The sequence below is a fragment of the Aulonocara stuartgranti genome, assembly GCF_965226115.1.
Source record: "Aulonocara stuartgranti genome assembly, chromosome: 22".
In the NCBI taxonomy this organism is placed as follows: Eukaryota; Metazoa; Chordata; class Actinopteri; order Cichliformes; family Cichlidae; genus Aulonocara; species Aulonocara stuartgranti.
The window spans coordinates 24,465,791-24,481,936 of NC_138957.1; the positions used below are offsets into that span (position 1 = coordinate 24,465,791).

Consider the following 16,146-nt stretch of genomic DNA (forward strand, 5'->3'; position numbering starts at 1 on the left):
CATTTAGGCAGACTTCTGGGCATGTTATGTGTGTGTGTGTTTGCGCAATGCCAGTTTTCTTGTTGAGCAAATAGCAGGGAACATTCCAGCCTCTCCTGAGTGCAGTTAAAGTGCTGCGGTTTTGTTGAGCACTTACACAATGCCGCGGGTTTCATTGAGGCCATTCAAAAGACACATTCTGGTTGTGAGACATAAAAGCACGTACATCATGGCTGAGGTTGTGTAAGCCATAAATACTTGGTCACACATAATACTTTCAGTGTTTTCAGTGTTTTTCAAGTACACATTTTTAGGTACTTTGCTTAAATACATCTAATTTATCTCCACTATGCTGTTGTACACTTGTAATCTTCTGCATTTCAGGCATTTTTGCTGGACTATCTTAACATGATAGCTATTATTATGCCGCAGGTTTGCCTTAAAAAAAAAAAAACGACTTTTATATTTAGGCTTATTTGAGGCTTATGCCTTCAGAACTGCCTTAATTCTTTGTGGCAAAGATTCCGCAGAGATTTTGGTCTGTACTGATATTTGCTGGCTGCACATCCATTATGTTAATCTCCTGTTCCACCGATTCTCAAAGGTGATCTGTCAGGACCTTCTTGCTGTGGTGCAACAGTGCTAACCACTGTGCCACCGTGCTGGCCTGCATCTAAACCAGGGGTGGGCAACTCCAGACCTCAAGGCCGGTGTCCTGCAAGTTTTAGATATCACCCTGGATCAACATACCTGAATGAAATGATTAATTCATTAGCAGGCCTCTGGAGAACTTCAAGACATGTTAAGGAGGTAATTTAGCCATTTAAATCAGCTGTGTTGGATCAAGGATACATCTAAAACCTGCTGGGACACAGGCCCTTGAGGCCCACCCCTGATCTAAATCAAGCTAAAGTGCTACTAAGAGGACCAAAGTGTGCCAAGAAAATATCCCCCGCACCATTATGCCACCGGCAGCCTGAAGTGTTCATATAAGGCTGGATGGATCAATGCACTGGTGTTGTTTACACCAAATTCTGACCCTACTAGTAGAAATCAAGATTCATCAGACCAACCAACAAATTTCTAATATTCTGTTATACAGTTCTGATGAGCCCATGTGAACTGTAGCCTTAGTTTCCTGTTTTTACTTGACAGGAGCAGCACCTGGTGTGGTCTTCTGCTGCTGCAGTCAGTCTGAATGGCGACGTGATTGTAACAAGTGGTTATTTGAGTTACTGTTGCCTTCCTAACACTCAAAGGAGTTTGGAAATCAACAAAATATTTTCTCCCCGAGAACTGGCGCTTACTGGATATTTTCTCTTTTTGCACCATTCTCTGTAAGCCCAAGTGATGGAAAATCCCAGCAGATCACCAGTTTCTGAAAAATTAAAACCAGCTTTTCCAGCACCAACAACCATGTCACGTTCAAAGTCACTTAAATTAGCTTTGTTCATCCAACCATATCTGCATCCCTACTAAATGCATATGAATTGAACTGCTGTCGTGTGATTGGCTGGCATTTGTGTTAACAAACAGTGAGTATACACACTATATTGTCAAAAGTATTCAAACATCTGCCTTCAAATCCATATGAACTTGAGTGACATCCCATTCTTAATTCTTGCTTCAGTGGTTTCGGTGCACCGTTTGCAGCTTCAGTCAGCCATCCAAATCTGATAAGCGGATGTTGAGGCACATAGTGCGCAGATGTCACCAACTTTCTCCAGACTCAATCGCTACAGTTCTCCAAACCTCATGTGGTTTTTGGATCAGCTCAAGAAGAGAGAGCTTCATGGAATGGGTTTCCATGGAGCTGCATCCAAGTCTTACATCATCAAGTGCAAAGCATTGTAGCACACCTACACTGGACTCTCGAGCAGTGGAGACGTGTTCTCTGGAGCGACGAATTACGCTTTCCCCTCAGTCAATCTGTTGGACAAGTCTGGGTTTAGTGATTGCCAGGAGAACAGTACATGTCTGACTGCTTTGTGCCTGGTGTAAAGTTTGGTAGAGGGGCGATTATAGTGCAGGGATGGTTTTTTTTTTAGAAGTGGGGCTTACCCCCTTAACTCCAGTGAAAGGAATTGGCCTGCACTGAGTGCTGACTCAGTCAACTCAAGAGAACACCTTTGGGATGAATTGGAGCCAAACCTTCTCATGAATGATCAGGATTGATCGAAAAGTCGAAAAATTCTTATGCACACTCAGTCATTTTGTTTTCAAAGCAGACTTGAAATATGACAGAAACCCCTCAGTTCAAAAAAGAGACAGGGGTAGTCCTAGCAGAGATAAAATGTAAGGTGCATGGCTGTACTTGAGTAAAAAGGTTTGATACTTTCTCCTCCAAATACACACACGTTTCCACTGAGGTTATTAATGACAGTCATCCTAAAGGAGGCCAAGTCCACCTGCTGCTTGCTCAGCAATGTGTATATAAACTGGGAAGCACTTCAGAGGGGTTCTTGTCTGCACACTGTTTGCAAACCTGGAAAAACCATCACTGCCTGTGAACCATAGCTGTTCTCTTCTCAGGAAGTCCCTGAGACCCCGGAGGTCCATTTTTCACAGCAAGGTGAGGCTCAGACTAAACCACGCTGCTGAGTTTTAGGTGAGCAAAGGGTAGACTTTCTTGTTCACTACTGGCTCTCGTTTTGTTCGCACCCCAATATGGTGACAAATTATATTTTAGAGAGGAAATAGCTGGAAGTGTCCCAGCACAACATAACAGGAAGTCGGTCAACACTTTGTAACTGGGCACAGAACCAGAGAGAAGAAAGCAATGGAGTTTTTAATGAGCATGCTCTGCATGTAGGCACAGCTGGAAAGCGGAGCATAGAGTGTATGAACTCCCCTGATGCTAACTAATGTTCTCATGGCCACCCTCTCCCTTTCCCCTCACTCATTTCATTTTCCTCTCCACTCCCTCTTTCCCCCTCGTCTTTGCCAAGTGTCTCTCAAAGCAGAGTTTATGAAATATGAATTGTCTTTGGGAGTTTTCAAACTAATCAAATGCATATTGTAGTGATGAAAGAGAGCACATAGAGGACAAGGGTTTGCAAATGGAAACAGCTTTTGGGGGAAAGGGTGTACAAATGGCAGACAGTAATGTAAAGTGATATGCAGACGGGAATAGGAGGTGCCGGGTGGGGACAACATAAAGAATGAGAGCTTGAAAAGAAACCAGATTTATATAAAACTGTTTATTAACATCTTTAAAAAAGATTTAGACACAGCTATAAAGCTTTATTTGTTTTTTAAAAAAGGAATGTAGTATGATACATAATGAATAAGTTTACTGTTATAAAAACAATACCAGCTGAAGCATTTTGAGCACTGTTTGACCTGACCAACACCGACTCTCTGAGAGGAAGAAGAAGAAGAAAAACAAGGCGAGTAAATGTAAACCATGCATGAGGCACAAAACAGAAGTATTGTATGACAGTCCTGGGGAAAAAAAAACAACTTCATTCTCTCTCATAAACTCTGGTGCAGACAACATCTCCAGCAGTCATTGTCTGAAAGAAAACAGCAACACAGACACAGATAAGACACAGTTCATGTTTTTCTTTTTTTAAAGCTGTTTAACAACCATTTAGTCAGCAAGAAAAAGATTGAGAACAGGTGTCCTGGAGCAGGATGTGTTTAAAGTCAGCTTATTTTGTCAACATTTCTTTTACCCAAAGGAAAAAACAGATTTTTAAAGGTAGTTACATGAAAGGGAAATCTTTGTTAGGACAGCAGCTGACAGTCTCATGATTACATCTCTGAAGAGGCTGAACTTTCCCAGTATATTCAACTTTAATGCTAAACCAACATCATAATGCATAAAAATTTTTAAAACATAAAACTGAGCACACAAAGGCAAGCTTCAATTGAATTCAATTTATACAGCACCAAATCACAAAACTCCAACGATCAGGTATGACCAAGCACTTGACGATAACGGGGAGGAAAAACTCCTTTTTAACAGGAAGAAACCTCCAGCAGAACCAGTCTTAGGGGGTGGTTAGGGTTGGGGGTGAAACAAACATCAGGGGACATCAGATTTCATTATGCTTTTTTACAAATTATGATATAATCCTTTTGACATAGCCCTTGTGTACTCCACACTGGAGCAAATTCCCTACTTTAAATGTATTTCACCTGTAGTTTTCACCTCCATTCAAGCACAGCCTGCTCTAACTGTAACTGGTCAACACCACTCTGAAATGGAAAACATTTCAGCAGACGTACACTAGAGTCTACAAAATTGTGGAACAATTTCAGAACAATATAATAATAAACTTTGAATATTTCATCATTGTAGTTTGTATTATTAAAAGATTCTGACAATCTGGAGAAATCACATGGCCTGTGGTCTTCAGGCAATCGGGGAGCATCACATTAGAAACAGACATGATTCTGTTATAAAAATCACTGCATGGGCTCAGGAACACTTCCAGAAATAACTGTCTGTGAACACAGTTCACTGTACCATCCACAAATGACAATTAAAGCCCTCTAATGCACAAACACAGGCATCTTTTCATTTAAACTGGACTCAGGCAAAGCGGAAGACCTTTCCTTAGTAAGTCGAACCGAAATTTGAAATTCTTTTTTGGAAAACATGGACACAACATCCTGCAGACTAAAGAGGAGAGGGACTTTTCTGGCTTGTTATCAGCACTCAGTTCAAAATTCTGCATCAGAGATGACATGGAGGCAAATGAGCGGGCTGTGAAATTGGCAGCTTGCATATCTGGAAAGGCAGCATCAGTGCTGAAAGGCTCATTCAGGTTTTGCAGCAACATATGCTCCCATCCAGCATTTCCAGGGAAGGCCTTGCATGTTTCAGCAAGACAATGTTTTTGTTATGAAATTCAAAATGAGCCAATATTTTTCTCCTTTTAGAGATTTGACATGTGTTCTTTGTCCTCTTGTGAATAAAACATGGGTTTTATGAATGTATTACTTCCTGGAAGCTGAAAATGAATTAAAATCTTACTTGGGGGTCCTAAAATATCTACACTGAGACTCAAATTGATAGCACTGTTCATTTTGTACTTATTGCACGTACCAGTACGAGCTCTCCATCATTGGTCAGCTCTCGGGTCCACGCTGTCTTCGGCCCATCGCCTTTCTGTAAAGTCTGTTCGCAGCTGATCTTTCTGTCTGTTTCCCACTTAGGAAAACTCTGCAGGGATTCACATGAGAAAACGTATCAATGCCTGAATTAAGTTATAGCAAAGTTCAGGTTTGGTCATAACCGGAGCTCAGTGTGCTGGTTGCTGCACGTCAAAATGTTTTCACGGCTTGTCCTTCATCACCCACTCGGTATGAAGATGAAAAACAGATCTCTTCGAGTTGCACTGAAATTATTTCCATATGTTTCTTTTGCACAGAGCTGGGGCTAGTTATGCTGTCCTTGGCCAAATCCCGGTATGCATGTACTAACATTGCACAGTTTTTGTGTTTTTTGGTTAATTTGAAGCAAAGAGACGTGTACCGTGCAGGGACGTCCATCCACCGTGGTCTCGCTGAAAGATTGACCCACGGTGAAGGAGACATTGGTGGTGCGGACGCTGGTGGATGTCTTGATGGACAGAGTCTCTTCCTGCTGGGTGATTTCCACTGCCGGGCTGGACGCCGCTGCCACTGCAATCTTCCTCAAGAACACGTTGACACCTGACCACAGACATGCAGACCAAATGTGAAACCAGAGCTGTGCAGTGCTGGTCTTTACAGTGGGGAATGAGTATAATCATAGCTGTGCGTGCCAGGCAAACTTTATCTGAAGGGCATGCATGTTTTACTCTGATTTCCCCACATTCTGCTAATTTTACAACGTCTTTATGGGACACAGTGCTGGGAAGTTTTATTGCATACCCTTCAACAAAATTAAATATTGTCTGATTCCTCCATAACAAAGGTTATGCACGAAATCATTTCTGGAAGCCTAAACATTTTCAAAACAGTCCGCGTTGTTGCATTGCCACACAGTAACCCAAGTCTGAAAAAATAAAGCAGGGAAATGTTCATTGTGATTCATTTCTTTCAAGTCTATACATGCAGGCTATAGTGAATGACGTAAAAAAAACAAGAGCATTAATCTCACAGACATATGGCAAGCTTCAGAAAATGGTTCCTGCTAATGAAGAGCACATGGGATTTCCTCTTAATAAGGCACAACATACAGAACCACTGGTATGAAACCACTTATTTCTGTTGTTAAAGGCACAGTTCACTGCAAAAATAAAAGTAATTCATTAGCCTGTCAAATGAAAAACAACCTGAAGTTTCTTCATCCTCACAGCCTGAGCCACTTTTCAAAGAAATCCGTTTGTAATCCTCAGCTTTTTTTGAGATTTGAGATAAGAGTCTGGTTTTCTAGAAAAAATATTTCTAATAATGATCACTGAAGATAAGAATCAGATAAGGTATGACGCATCGTGTGCATAGACAACTGGAAAAACTGTAGAAAATGAGTCCATCTGAATGTGTCTTGCAGTTTTGCGTCTCTCTTTTTGTTGTCATTTTTGAGTCTCTGTAGTCATTTTTGGGGTAGGTGTGAATGTTTCTCTTTGCAGTTCTTTGATGTACTTCTCAAAGAGCGATGGTAAATGGGCTGGTCCTTATACAGTTCTTTTTTTTACCTGACCATTCAAAGCACTTTATATCTATTATAGAGCTTTTTATTCAACCATTCGCTTTTTTCCGTCTTTCACACGCATTCATACTCTGATGAACCCATTGGAGAGCAACTTGGGGTTCGGTATTTTGCTCCAGGATACTTTGGAGACTGAAGCACGGATCAGACCACTAACCTTTCAGTCAGTAGATGACCCGCTCCACCTCCTGAGCTACAGCCACCCAAATATTAACAGAGTTATTCAAGTGAATATTGTCTCTCAATCTGAAATAGAAATATTTATACAGGCTTCTTATTTCATTGTGGTAATGTGTTATTCCTTCGCCTGAACACATCTGCTAAAGCTGGAAGGTTTCTCACCAGGTCCCATATGACACCACTTCTGATTTCTTTACACTGGGTTCAGTTTAAGATTTTGGTGATCACTGTGATCAGACGTATCTCTATATTAGGGAGCTTTTTCAACCAGAAAATCTTCCTGATGGTACCTGGTCCAGGATGAAGAGCAAAGAAAATTGTGATTTGGGGTTTTGGAGGGGGTCCTTTAGTCCTTAAACTGGATCTGCAGACACTGTTGATACCTTCAAGAAGACCCACCAGTGCAACCTCATTTTTATTTACTTGCATCAGTTTAAACTCCTCTAGTAGTTCCATCTATTATTTTGTATCGTTTTCTATGTTTCTATAAAACACTTTGTGACTTTTGTTCTGTAGAAATACAGCAAGAAAAGAAAAGGTTGAATGAATAGCACCATGGAAGTGTTGTGAGTAGGGATGTAAATTATTGTGAATGTAACCTTTTGCTGTGTGAGTTGGACTGGCTTCAGTGATTAAAAAAAAACACCCCAAAAATCTGATTCAGACCAGATTTGCTCATGCATAACAGAAGCAGCAGGCACTCAATCTCTCTCTCTCTCTCTCTCTCTCTCTCTCTCACACACACACACACACACACACACACACACACACACACACACACACACACACAGCCCTAGATTAAGCCAGAGAGGCCCCAGGCATTGTAGGAAAGTCAGTCTCAGACCTGGCAGTCTGCTGGGGCCCATGTCGAGGCTTAGTTCCGTTTACAGTGGCTCTAATTACAACCGCATGAGCAGGAGCTTGCCACAGATGAGCCTAGTCTCATCGTCCTCCATAGGATATTTGTCTTCACATTTTTAAGGGATGCCACCGGATGGCAGTCGCCTGACCTCTCACTCCTGTTTTCAGTAGAAAGCCTGTGTGGCTTAACAGAACCAATATTCCCAGGACCACATTAGCCACTATGCAGGAGCAAGCCAGTTTAGCCACATGCAGAGCCACTTCAGACCGCTTCGGCTCTCCAGCCGATTTCTGAGCCCAACGGATAATGCCAAAATGACTGACAGGACTTTTTTTTTTCTATCGAGATGCATCCCACCTCCTTCCTTTTTGTTTTACAGTTCATGATTAAAATCAGTGCAAAACATGCATGTTTAACGTTCCGCGTGTAAATAATTTTTTATACTTAAAAATAAGATGTTCCTCTTTTGTAATACATAAATACAGTTATTCTGCATTTTTTTCAAGAAAGCAAATTAAATGAGCTAATTGATGCGAAGGTCCAAATATAATAATTTTTTAAAATCCATTCACTCACCAAGCGCTCTCAAAAGTTCCTCGAAGTTTTCCGAAGACTTCATTTTCCATTTTCCAGAGAAATCGGTGACTTTATTCTCCATTTCTGTGCAAGCACTTGCAGAAATTAATATTATTGGATTATCAGCGGATTATAAACCTATTCTGGTCGCAGTCACTGTTTCTCTATATGTCTGTCCTCCCGCGTTCACCGGTTGGTAAAGTCGTCTCCTCTGCCTGCATCTGAGCCTCCATTCATTGGCTGACTGCTCGCCTGGATCTGATGCCGGTCCAGCCAATGCAGAAGCCAGTGGCAGGGAGGGACTTTCCCCCTCGCTCCCCGATTCCAAGTCTACCCTCCACCTCTGTCAGCATGGTGAAAGATTTGGATAAGAGCTGGAGAATTCACTTCCAGTAAGTCCTTTGATGTTGATGGGCTGCCAGCTCGGATATTAAATAGAAGCGTTAATTGTTTTTAAGATGGCACTATGTTACTCCCAGATATTTGACAAGAGCTCCTGATAATAAAAAAAAACATGGAATGAGGCTGAAACGTATTACTTATTAAGTTTAGGACTATTTAAGAAGCAAGGGTGTTTGGTTTTAAAGGGCTGGAATGTCAAATCAGATATCAGGTTAATGTGTTTAGCTCCAAAGCTGGGTTGGAAAGGCTGGTAATGAAAAAGGAAAAGATAAGACAGCCAGCTGGAGGCATCCATCCAGGAACATGCCATCGGCATTGCCACCCTGCAATTAAAACTTTAGAGCATGAGTGTCAAACTCATTTTAATCCAGCGTCCACATAGAGCCCAGTTTAAACTCAAGTGCATCGGACCAGCAAAAACAAGGCTCAATAGCCCATTAAAAATGTGTTTCCCTTTCTTTCAGCGCAAGAGCAGTGCAGGACTACATAAACAGAGAGGGTGGCCCGGTGTGCGTGTGATTAATGCAGACAAAATCTAAAGCAATAACTATCAAAGCAAAGCAAAAGAATGAACAGAATCAACCAACAAGGGAGGAAAGGAGATGCTGAAACATGCCCTGGACTGTTTTTGTGGCCAATAAGACTCATGTTTCACTGATAACTGGTTTATTTATGTGAATGAAAAAGCTTATATTTAATATACCCGATAAAACTTATATTATCATCTCACTCTGTCTTTATCTGAACTGGACAGGGGCTGATTACTATCTGCTCAGTGAATCACAGTTCAAATGCTCCTTTCCTTTGCATGCAAACCACAATTATAGTTGCTTTATACAAGAACACAATAAAAAAGGTCATTCACATTTAGAGACATTTGGTTTGTTGTGCATTAAATATATTGAGAGGAGGTCAGAAGAAGTTGTCCTGTGTCTTTGTGGATCTAAAGGAATCATATGATAGGGTGCCAAGAAGGGAACTGTGGTGCTGATGAGGAAGTGAGGAGTGGCAGAGAAATATGTGAGGGTGGTGCAGGACATGTATGAGGACAGTGAGACAGTGAGGAGGTGTGCAGCGTGAGTGACAGTTGGTTTCAAGGTGGGGGTGGGATTACATCAGGGATCGGCTCTGAGCCACTTTTGTTTGTGGTGGTGATGGACAGGCAGACAGACGAGGCCAGGAAGGAGTCTCCACAGACTATAATGTTCACAGACAACATTGTGATCGGTTGTGAGAGTAGACAGACGGAACAGTAAAGATGCAAAGAGGAGAGAGAGAGTGAAGGTGGATGAGTTTAAATGTCTGGGTTCAACAATCCAAACCAAACACAGTGTACAAGTGCGATGAAGAAGAGAGTGCATGGGAAAACAGACAAAATAATAATAATTTAAAAACAGGTTAAATTAATGTGATCGCAAGTTGGGCAATGCAATGACAGTAATCAGCAGAAATCAGCAGAAACTGATAAATAAACAATTTGAATATTCACATAAGTATCATCAGTGGGATGTGTGTGATCATAATGTGGATGAAACTTACTGGCAGAGTTTGTAGATGCAAACTTCCATTTTATGTTTCTCTCTCTCTCTCTCTCTCTCTCTCTCTCTCTCTCACACACACACACACACACACACACACACACACACACACACACACACACACACACACACACACACAGAGAGAGAGAGAGAGAGAGAGAGAGACTCAGTGCCAAGAAGGTTTCAGCAGCGCTGGATGAGACGGGATGCCTCTGGAAACACGATGCACTGCATTCACCCAACAAAAGGAGTCATGATGTTATCTGTGCAGGCTGTCTAAGCATTCCTCCCCGTGGCACCATGCAGATACAGTAGCCTATAGAGTTACAGAAACATGGGAGTTGACCTCATCTGCAATGTTATGTAGAGAAAAGGCAGATTAATTAGACCCACCTTACACACAGCAGCATTCACCGCTAGCTGACCTCAGACAGAGGACAACAGCAGAGCACAGGGGATGAGGAGAAAGAGAGGAGAATAGCCCTGATGAAAGAATAACACCGGACACTGCTCTCACTGCTGCTATGACAACAGATGTAACTCCATGAAGCTGTGATTCCCCTGAAAGCTATCTCCCTTTATACAGCCTCTAATGGCAGCAGTTTGGTTTCCTGCTCTAGAGAGACATGATTGTTTGTTTGTTTGATTTTCTCTCTCTGATTAATTCAGATTATTTTATTTGTATGTGTGTGTGTGTGTGGCTGTGTAGTTCCTGGGTGGAGGCTGTGAACCCCTGCACACATGACTGTGTGCATGGGTTCTATAACTAATCAGCATCCATCAATGCATATATACTCTGTCAACAACAACAACAACAACAATAATAATAATAATAATACATTTTTATTTATATAGCACCTCTCTAGACAGAGTCACAAAGTGCAGCACATAAGATAAGTCATAAAAAGGTAAAAACAGACAATATAAAACAGGCAAAAATTAACCAAAAGCAGATGAACTGAGTTTTGAATTGTTTATTAAAAACAACTATTGAGTCCACAGTTCTTAAGGTTTGGGGGAAAGAGTTCCACAGGCTAGGGGCCACAGTGGCAAAAGCTTAGTTCTCCTCTTAGTCTGTTTTATAGCAAGTAAGCCCTGATCAGATGACCTCAGGGACCTGCTAGGGACATCGGGCTGTAGCAGATCAGAGATGTAGGCTGGTGCCAGTCCATGCAAAGCTCTATAAGTCAAGACCAGGATCTTAAAATGGACTCTGAATTCAACAGGAAGCCAGTGTAGCTGAGATAGCAATGGTGTTACATATGAATACGTAGAGGATTTTGTCAAAAGCCTACCTGCAGCATTTTGCACAACCTGCAGACGATCCAGAGAACCTTTGCTTAGACACATAAACAGTGAGTTACAATAGTCCAAGCGTGAGGAAATAAATGGATGTATAACAATCTCCAGTTCAGAGTGAGATAAAATAGGGCTTAACAAACCAGAGAATTCTCATGCCCATCCAATGTAAGAGTCGAATCAAAAGTGACACCTAAATTCCTGATAGAGGATTTAACATAGACCGAGAGAGGACCATGGGCTTTCACTATCTGGGATAATAATCTGTCTGGAGCGCACATAAGGACTTCAGTTTTCCCCTCGTTGAGTTGGAGAAAATTTGCAGCCATCCAACGTTTGATAGAATCTAAGCAGTCATTCAGAAGCTGAAGCTTAGATAAATCCTGGGGCTTAAAAGAAATATCATCAGCATAACAGTGATAAGAAATCTCCTCAAAAGAGCCCATTATATGCTGGAAGGGGAGAAGATATATTAAAAACAATAAAGGCCCCAAAACCGAACCTTGAGGGAGACCATAAATAAGGGAGGTAGAGGATGACCTAAAATCGGAGACCACCACAGAATAGGATCGGTGATGTATGAGGAGAACCACTCAAAGGCAGTTCCAGATACACCCAGTGTTTTAGCCTTTCAAGGAGCATGCGGTGGTCAACAGTCTCAAAAGCTGACGTGAGGTCCAACATATGTAGAACAGAGCATTTTCCTGCATCATTACTCATCAAAATAACAAAATAACAAATATTAACAACAGCATGGAGTCAGAAGTTCATTGGATAAAAGATTAAATACCGTAGATAAAACTAAAGGGGTGTTGTTTTTACCTGTAGGAGGCAGAGCTGGAGACGTTGAAGTTTTTATTGAGACAGGCCAGGATACACAAGAATAAGTGCATCAGAAGGACAGCTCAGGTCAAGTGATTTTGAGACAAAGTTAGAGAGGTAAGGCTGAGATGGTTTGGACGTGCACAGGAGGGATAGCGGATATGTTTGCAAAGGTTGCTGAAGATGCTGCCAGGCAGGGGGGAAAGAGGAAGCCCACAAAGGAGATTCGGGGATAAAGTGAAGGAGGATGTGAAGATAGACAGAGGCAGATGACCATAAATACATTTTCACTTCAAGTTTTCACCTTTAAGAAATATTTCAAAATGATAAAAGGGTTTATGAAGCATACGTGTCTTTTAAAGTAAAGTAGAGTCTCGAACATAACTGAAAATTTAATTTTAGAATAAAATATCTGGGAGGAGAAAAAAAAAGGCAGAAAAGCCTTTACCACGGGAAAGATGCCATTTACTAAAACGGTTGAGTCAAACGCCCCCTAGTGTTTGTGTTTATGCGGCGCTTCTTGTGTCCGGAACCTTTTGTCGTTAGGCGTTTACAGCCGAACGAGAGTTGAGCAAGCACCGGTCTCATCATGGCGAGACACCTTCGATTCATTTCCCGGACGGTGATGGTCCAAAACGGGGATGTGGATGCCGCGTACAAGACTTTAAACAGGTCACTGCGAGGTTTTTGAATTTAACGTTGTTTGTCAGATGTGTTTGTTATCCGACCAGAGGCGCGCTAACGGCCCAGCCTAGCTTGTTGCTCAATGTCACAGAGCTGCGCCTGCGCAGTGGGGACAACACAGTTTACAGAATACGCTTTTTCTGAGGCTTTTTTTGTGTTTTAATTTTTAAGATAGATATACATGTAATCAAAAAGCGAAATTCACTACACGTTTAAATTGAAATTGATTAAAGTCTGCGTATTTTAAGCATATTAGCATCATTCGCGGTTTTTAAAGAGCATAACGTAAAAAAATTCGACTTAAAATTGCGCTAGAAAAAACAGTAATTTCACACATTTCGACAATTTTATTTAGCTCTGTTGTTTAGTTGTTACATTTGGATTTCAAAGTAAAAGCAGGGAGAATTCTAGTTTTTTTTTTCTCGGTGGGGGGTGGGGAGTTGGACGGGACCATGAATTAACTGTGTGACCCGTGAGAAAATCATAAAGGATAAATAAAGTGTTAAGGACTGATTTTAAAAGACATTAGCCATGATCTTCCAGCCTTTGTGCAGAGTCCTTTGCCCCGATACAGATGGTATTACAGTGCACAAGAGTCTGTATAGTGAACTGCTAAAAGACTGTACTGCATGGTAGTAGAAGAAGGTTTTAGATCTGAAAGTAACTTAAAAGTAGCAGTACTTCTCTGTAAAATGCGCTTTTCCAAATTAAAACACTACATGTAAAGTTCTAGGAGTAAAAGTACATATCTCAACATGGTGTGCAGTGTCCTCTTTAAAAATTGGAGAGGTTGCAGGCCTATAAACCTATCTACAGCAAATGGACAATATCTGAATATCTGTCATGTCCTTCATAAATTGAAAAAAATCCAGCAAAGACCTGACACAGAACTTGAGAGATCCTTCTGCCTTTTTTGCTGAGAAATGGTCAGCAAATCACTGCAACTATTCTCCATTTTACTAGCAAAATATATAAAGAAATGAGGGGTGGCCCAAGACTTTTGCACATTATTTTTGCATAGATTTTATGGCTCAAGATGATTAATTTTTAAATGTTTATTTGGATCCAAAAGCAGAGCACGCACAATTTTTTGAAGGACTAACATTTCAAGATCTATTTATTTTTGGTCCTCTCTGTTATTTGGACTATTTTAAATACATATTTAAAGGGTATATGTTGTCCTGTGGTCAGGAACAAGTTACAGTTTATCTTGGCATTACATCCCAGTTACAGTTTATCCTATGGCTGGGAGCCAGTTACGGTTTGTGCTGTGGTTAGGTGCAGTTCTGGCTACAGTTTACCTATGAATCCGTGCTTCAGTCTCATTAGAAGCTGACTGTGTTTGCATGCCCTCAGACTCTGAAAACGTAATGTTCTCTGTTGTACTTCTTACATTTTGACATTTTGTCTGGGTGAGTTACCGATTAGTCTAAAAAAAAAAAAGATGAATAAAAATGTAATGGTTTTAGCATATTAAGCACTTATAAGCAGAGGCTGACATCTAATAGGAACTGATGCACTTGGGACTACATTTGTGTCACTTTTACTGCTCTTTCTGTTTACTAAGTCTAATCTATTCACACGTTTTTTCTGTTTACTCCAGGATTCTGACTCAGGATGGCATTGTTGACACAGTGAAGCGCAAACGATACTACGAGAAGCCCTGCCGAGAACGACAGCGGAAGAACTTTGAGAACTGCAGGCGTATATACCACACGGAGATGGCCAGAAAAATTGCCTTTATCTCCAGGACAAACAGAGAAGATCCCTGGCTCGGCTGCTAGGGAGATGGCTCCTGTTGGAAAAGGAATGATGGACTGGATAAGACTGGGGAAGCAAAGCTGAAAGAAGCAAACAAGACCAACATAATGCTGCTGCCTGAGCCTGAAGGACCAGGCAAACGCAGACAAAAGTGGTGTTTATGTGGTCACATTGTAAACACAAAAAATGTGATTTAATTGTCTCCATTTTGAACATTTCTAATAAATTAGACACTTAGGACTTATCACAGTTGATCTTTTATTTGAATAACAAACTGGTGTATTCTGTAAACTCAGCTGTGTGTGTATTGGGTGATGTTTTTGCCCATATATGGCACTGGAAGTAGTTTAACGCGACCTCATTTTCTGAAGGAAACAATGCTGCGATGCTTTGGGTTTTTGTGTGTGTGTGTGTGTGTGAATGAGGTCTTGGCTCAGCAGCATCGTACTGTAAATTAATTCAAGGTCACTAATGCACAGTGTGGCGTTAATGTCCACCGACAATGTCGGCCACCTCCTGCAATGCTGCTTAAGCGAGGCGCGTCGGCCGCGCACGTCTGTCTCGGCTGTTTCCAGCAGGGGGCTTTGATGTGTGCACTTGCTCTCTCCTCACTTACACAGGGAAAGTTAAACATTTTCACCACGCTTACTTGTCTCCGAGGTTACCAGGTCATGTTTATATCCTGTCCTCTGTCTTCAGGCAGTGGGTGGCATTGTAAGGACTGAGGGGAGAGCTCTGACAGATGACCTGTGTATATTTCACACTGTAAAAGGTTGACTATCCTCACAACATAACTGTTTTTAAAGGATACGCTAATTTGTATGACTAGTGGATCTAACAGTAGTGAAAAGTGTTTTGGTTCTAATCCTCGCAGTAGTTACAAATTTCCCCTCAAAAGCAGAAAAACATTTAACTGTTATGGAGGGTTAACTGGAACTACTTTTTGTTCCCATGGAACTGTCCTGTGGATTATCCACAGCCACAGTTTGTTACTGGTGATTTTGTTAAACAATGCTGCGAGTTTTAACTCCATGCTGGCAGAGTAATGTGTAAAACATGGCCAAATTAAAATAGTGAGTGTCTGCATAGCTACAAACATATATACTACTTGGGCCACCCTACAGGAGCTGTTTAGTCATGAAAACCATGCCATGAAGTTCCCGGCGTGCAGCTTTGGGCTGATGTTATTGTCAGGGGAGATTTGGAGTAAACCGGGGTATTTGGTCACAAGTACACTCCTTTGAAAACGACATTAGTGAATAACTGACGTTATTTGTCCCAGGAATGATAAAAGGAAGAATCATATCTAACCTTGGTTCTTTTGATTGCACTGTAAGATCAGAGTAGGCCTGCTGCTCCACACTGAATGGAGCCATCTGCAAAGGTGGTTATATTGA

At 41.3% G+C, this 16,146-nt stretch overlaps 2 protein-coding genes across 2 annotated transcripts; one reads left to right on the forward strand and one right to left on the reverse strand.

Moving 5' to 3' along the window:
- Positions 1 to 3,160: 3,160 nt before the first annotated feature.
- On the reverse strand, positions 3,161 to 8,514 carry LOC309698676 (cellular retinoic acid-binding protein 2-like). Its single transcript, XM_082521274.1, has 4 exons — positions 8,244 to 8,514; positions 5,465 to 5,643; positions 5,036 to 5,152; positions 3,161 to 3,494 (listed from the first exon to the last, which is right to left on the reverse strand). The coding sequence occupies exons 1-4, from the start codon at positions 8,323 to 8,325 to the stop codon at positions 3,444 to 3,446; spliced, it is 429 nt and encodes a 142-aa protein (XP_082377400.1). The 5' UTR covers positions 8,326 to 8,514; the 3' UTR covers positions 3,161 to 3,443.
- Positions 8,515 to 12,845: 4,331 nt separating this feature from the next.
- Positions 12,846 to 14,993, forward strand: mrps21 (mitochondrial ribosomal protein S21). Its single transcript, XM_082520448.1, has 2 exons — positions 12,846 to 12,976; positions 14,592 to 14,993. Exons 1-2 carry the CDS (start codon positions 12,894 to 12,896, stop codon positions 14,770 to 14,772), a joined length of 264 nt encoding a protein of 87 aa, XP_082376574.1. The 5' UTR covers positions 12,846 to 12,893; the 3' UTR covers positions 14,773 to 14,993.
- Positions 14,994 to 16,146: the final 1,153 nt, after the last annotated feature.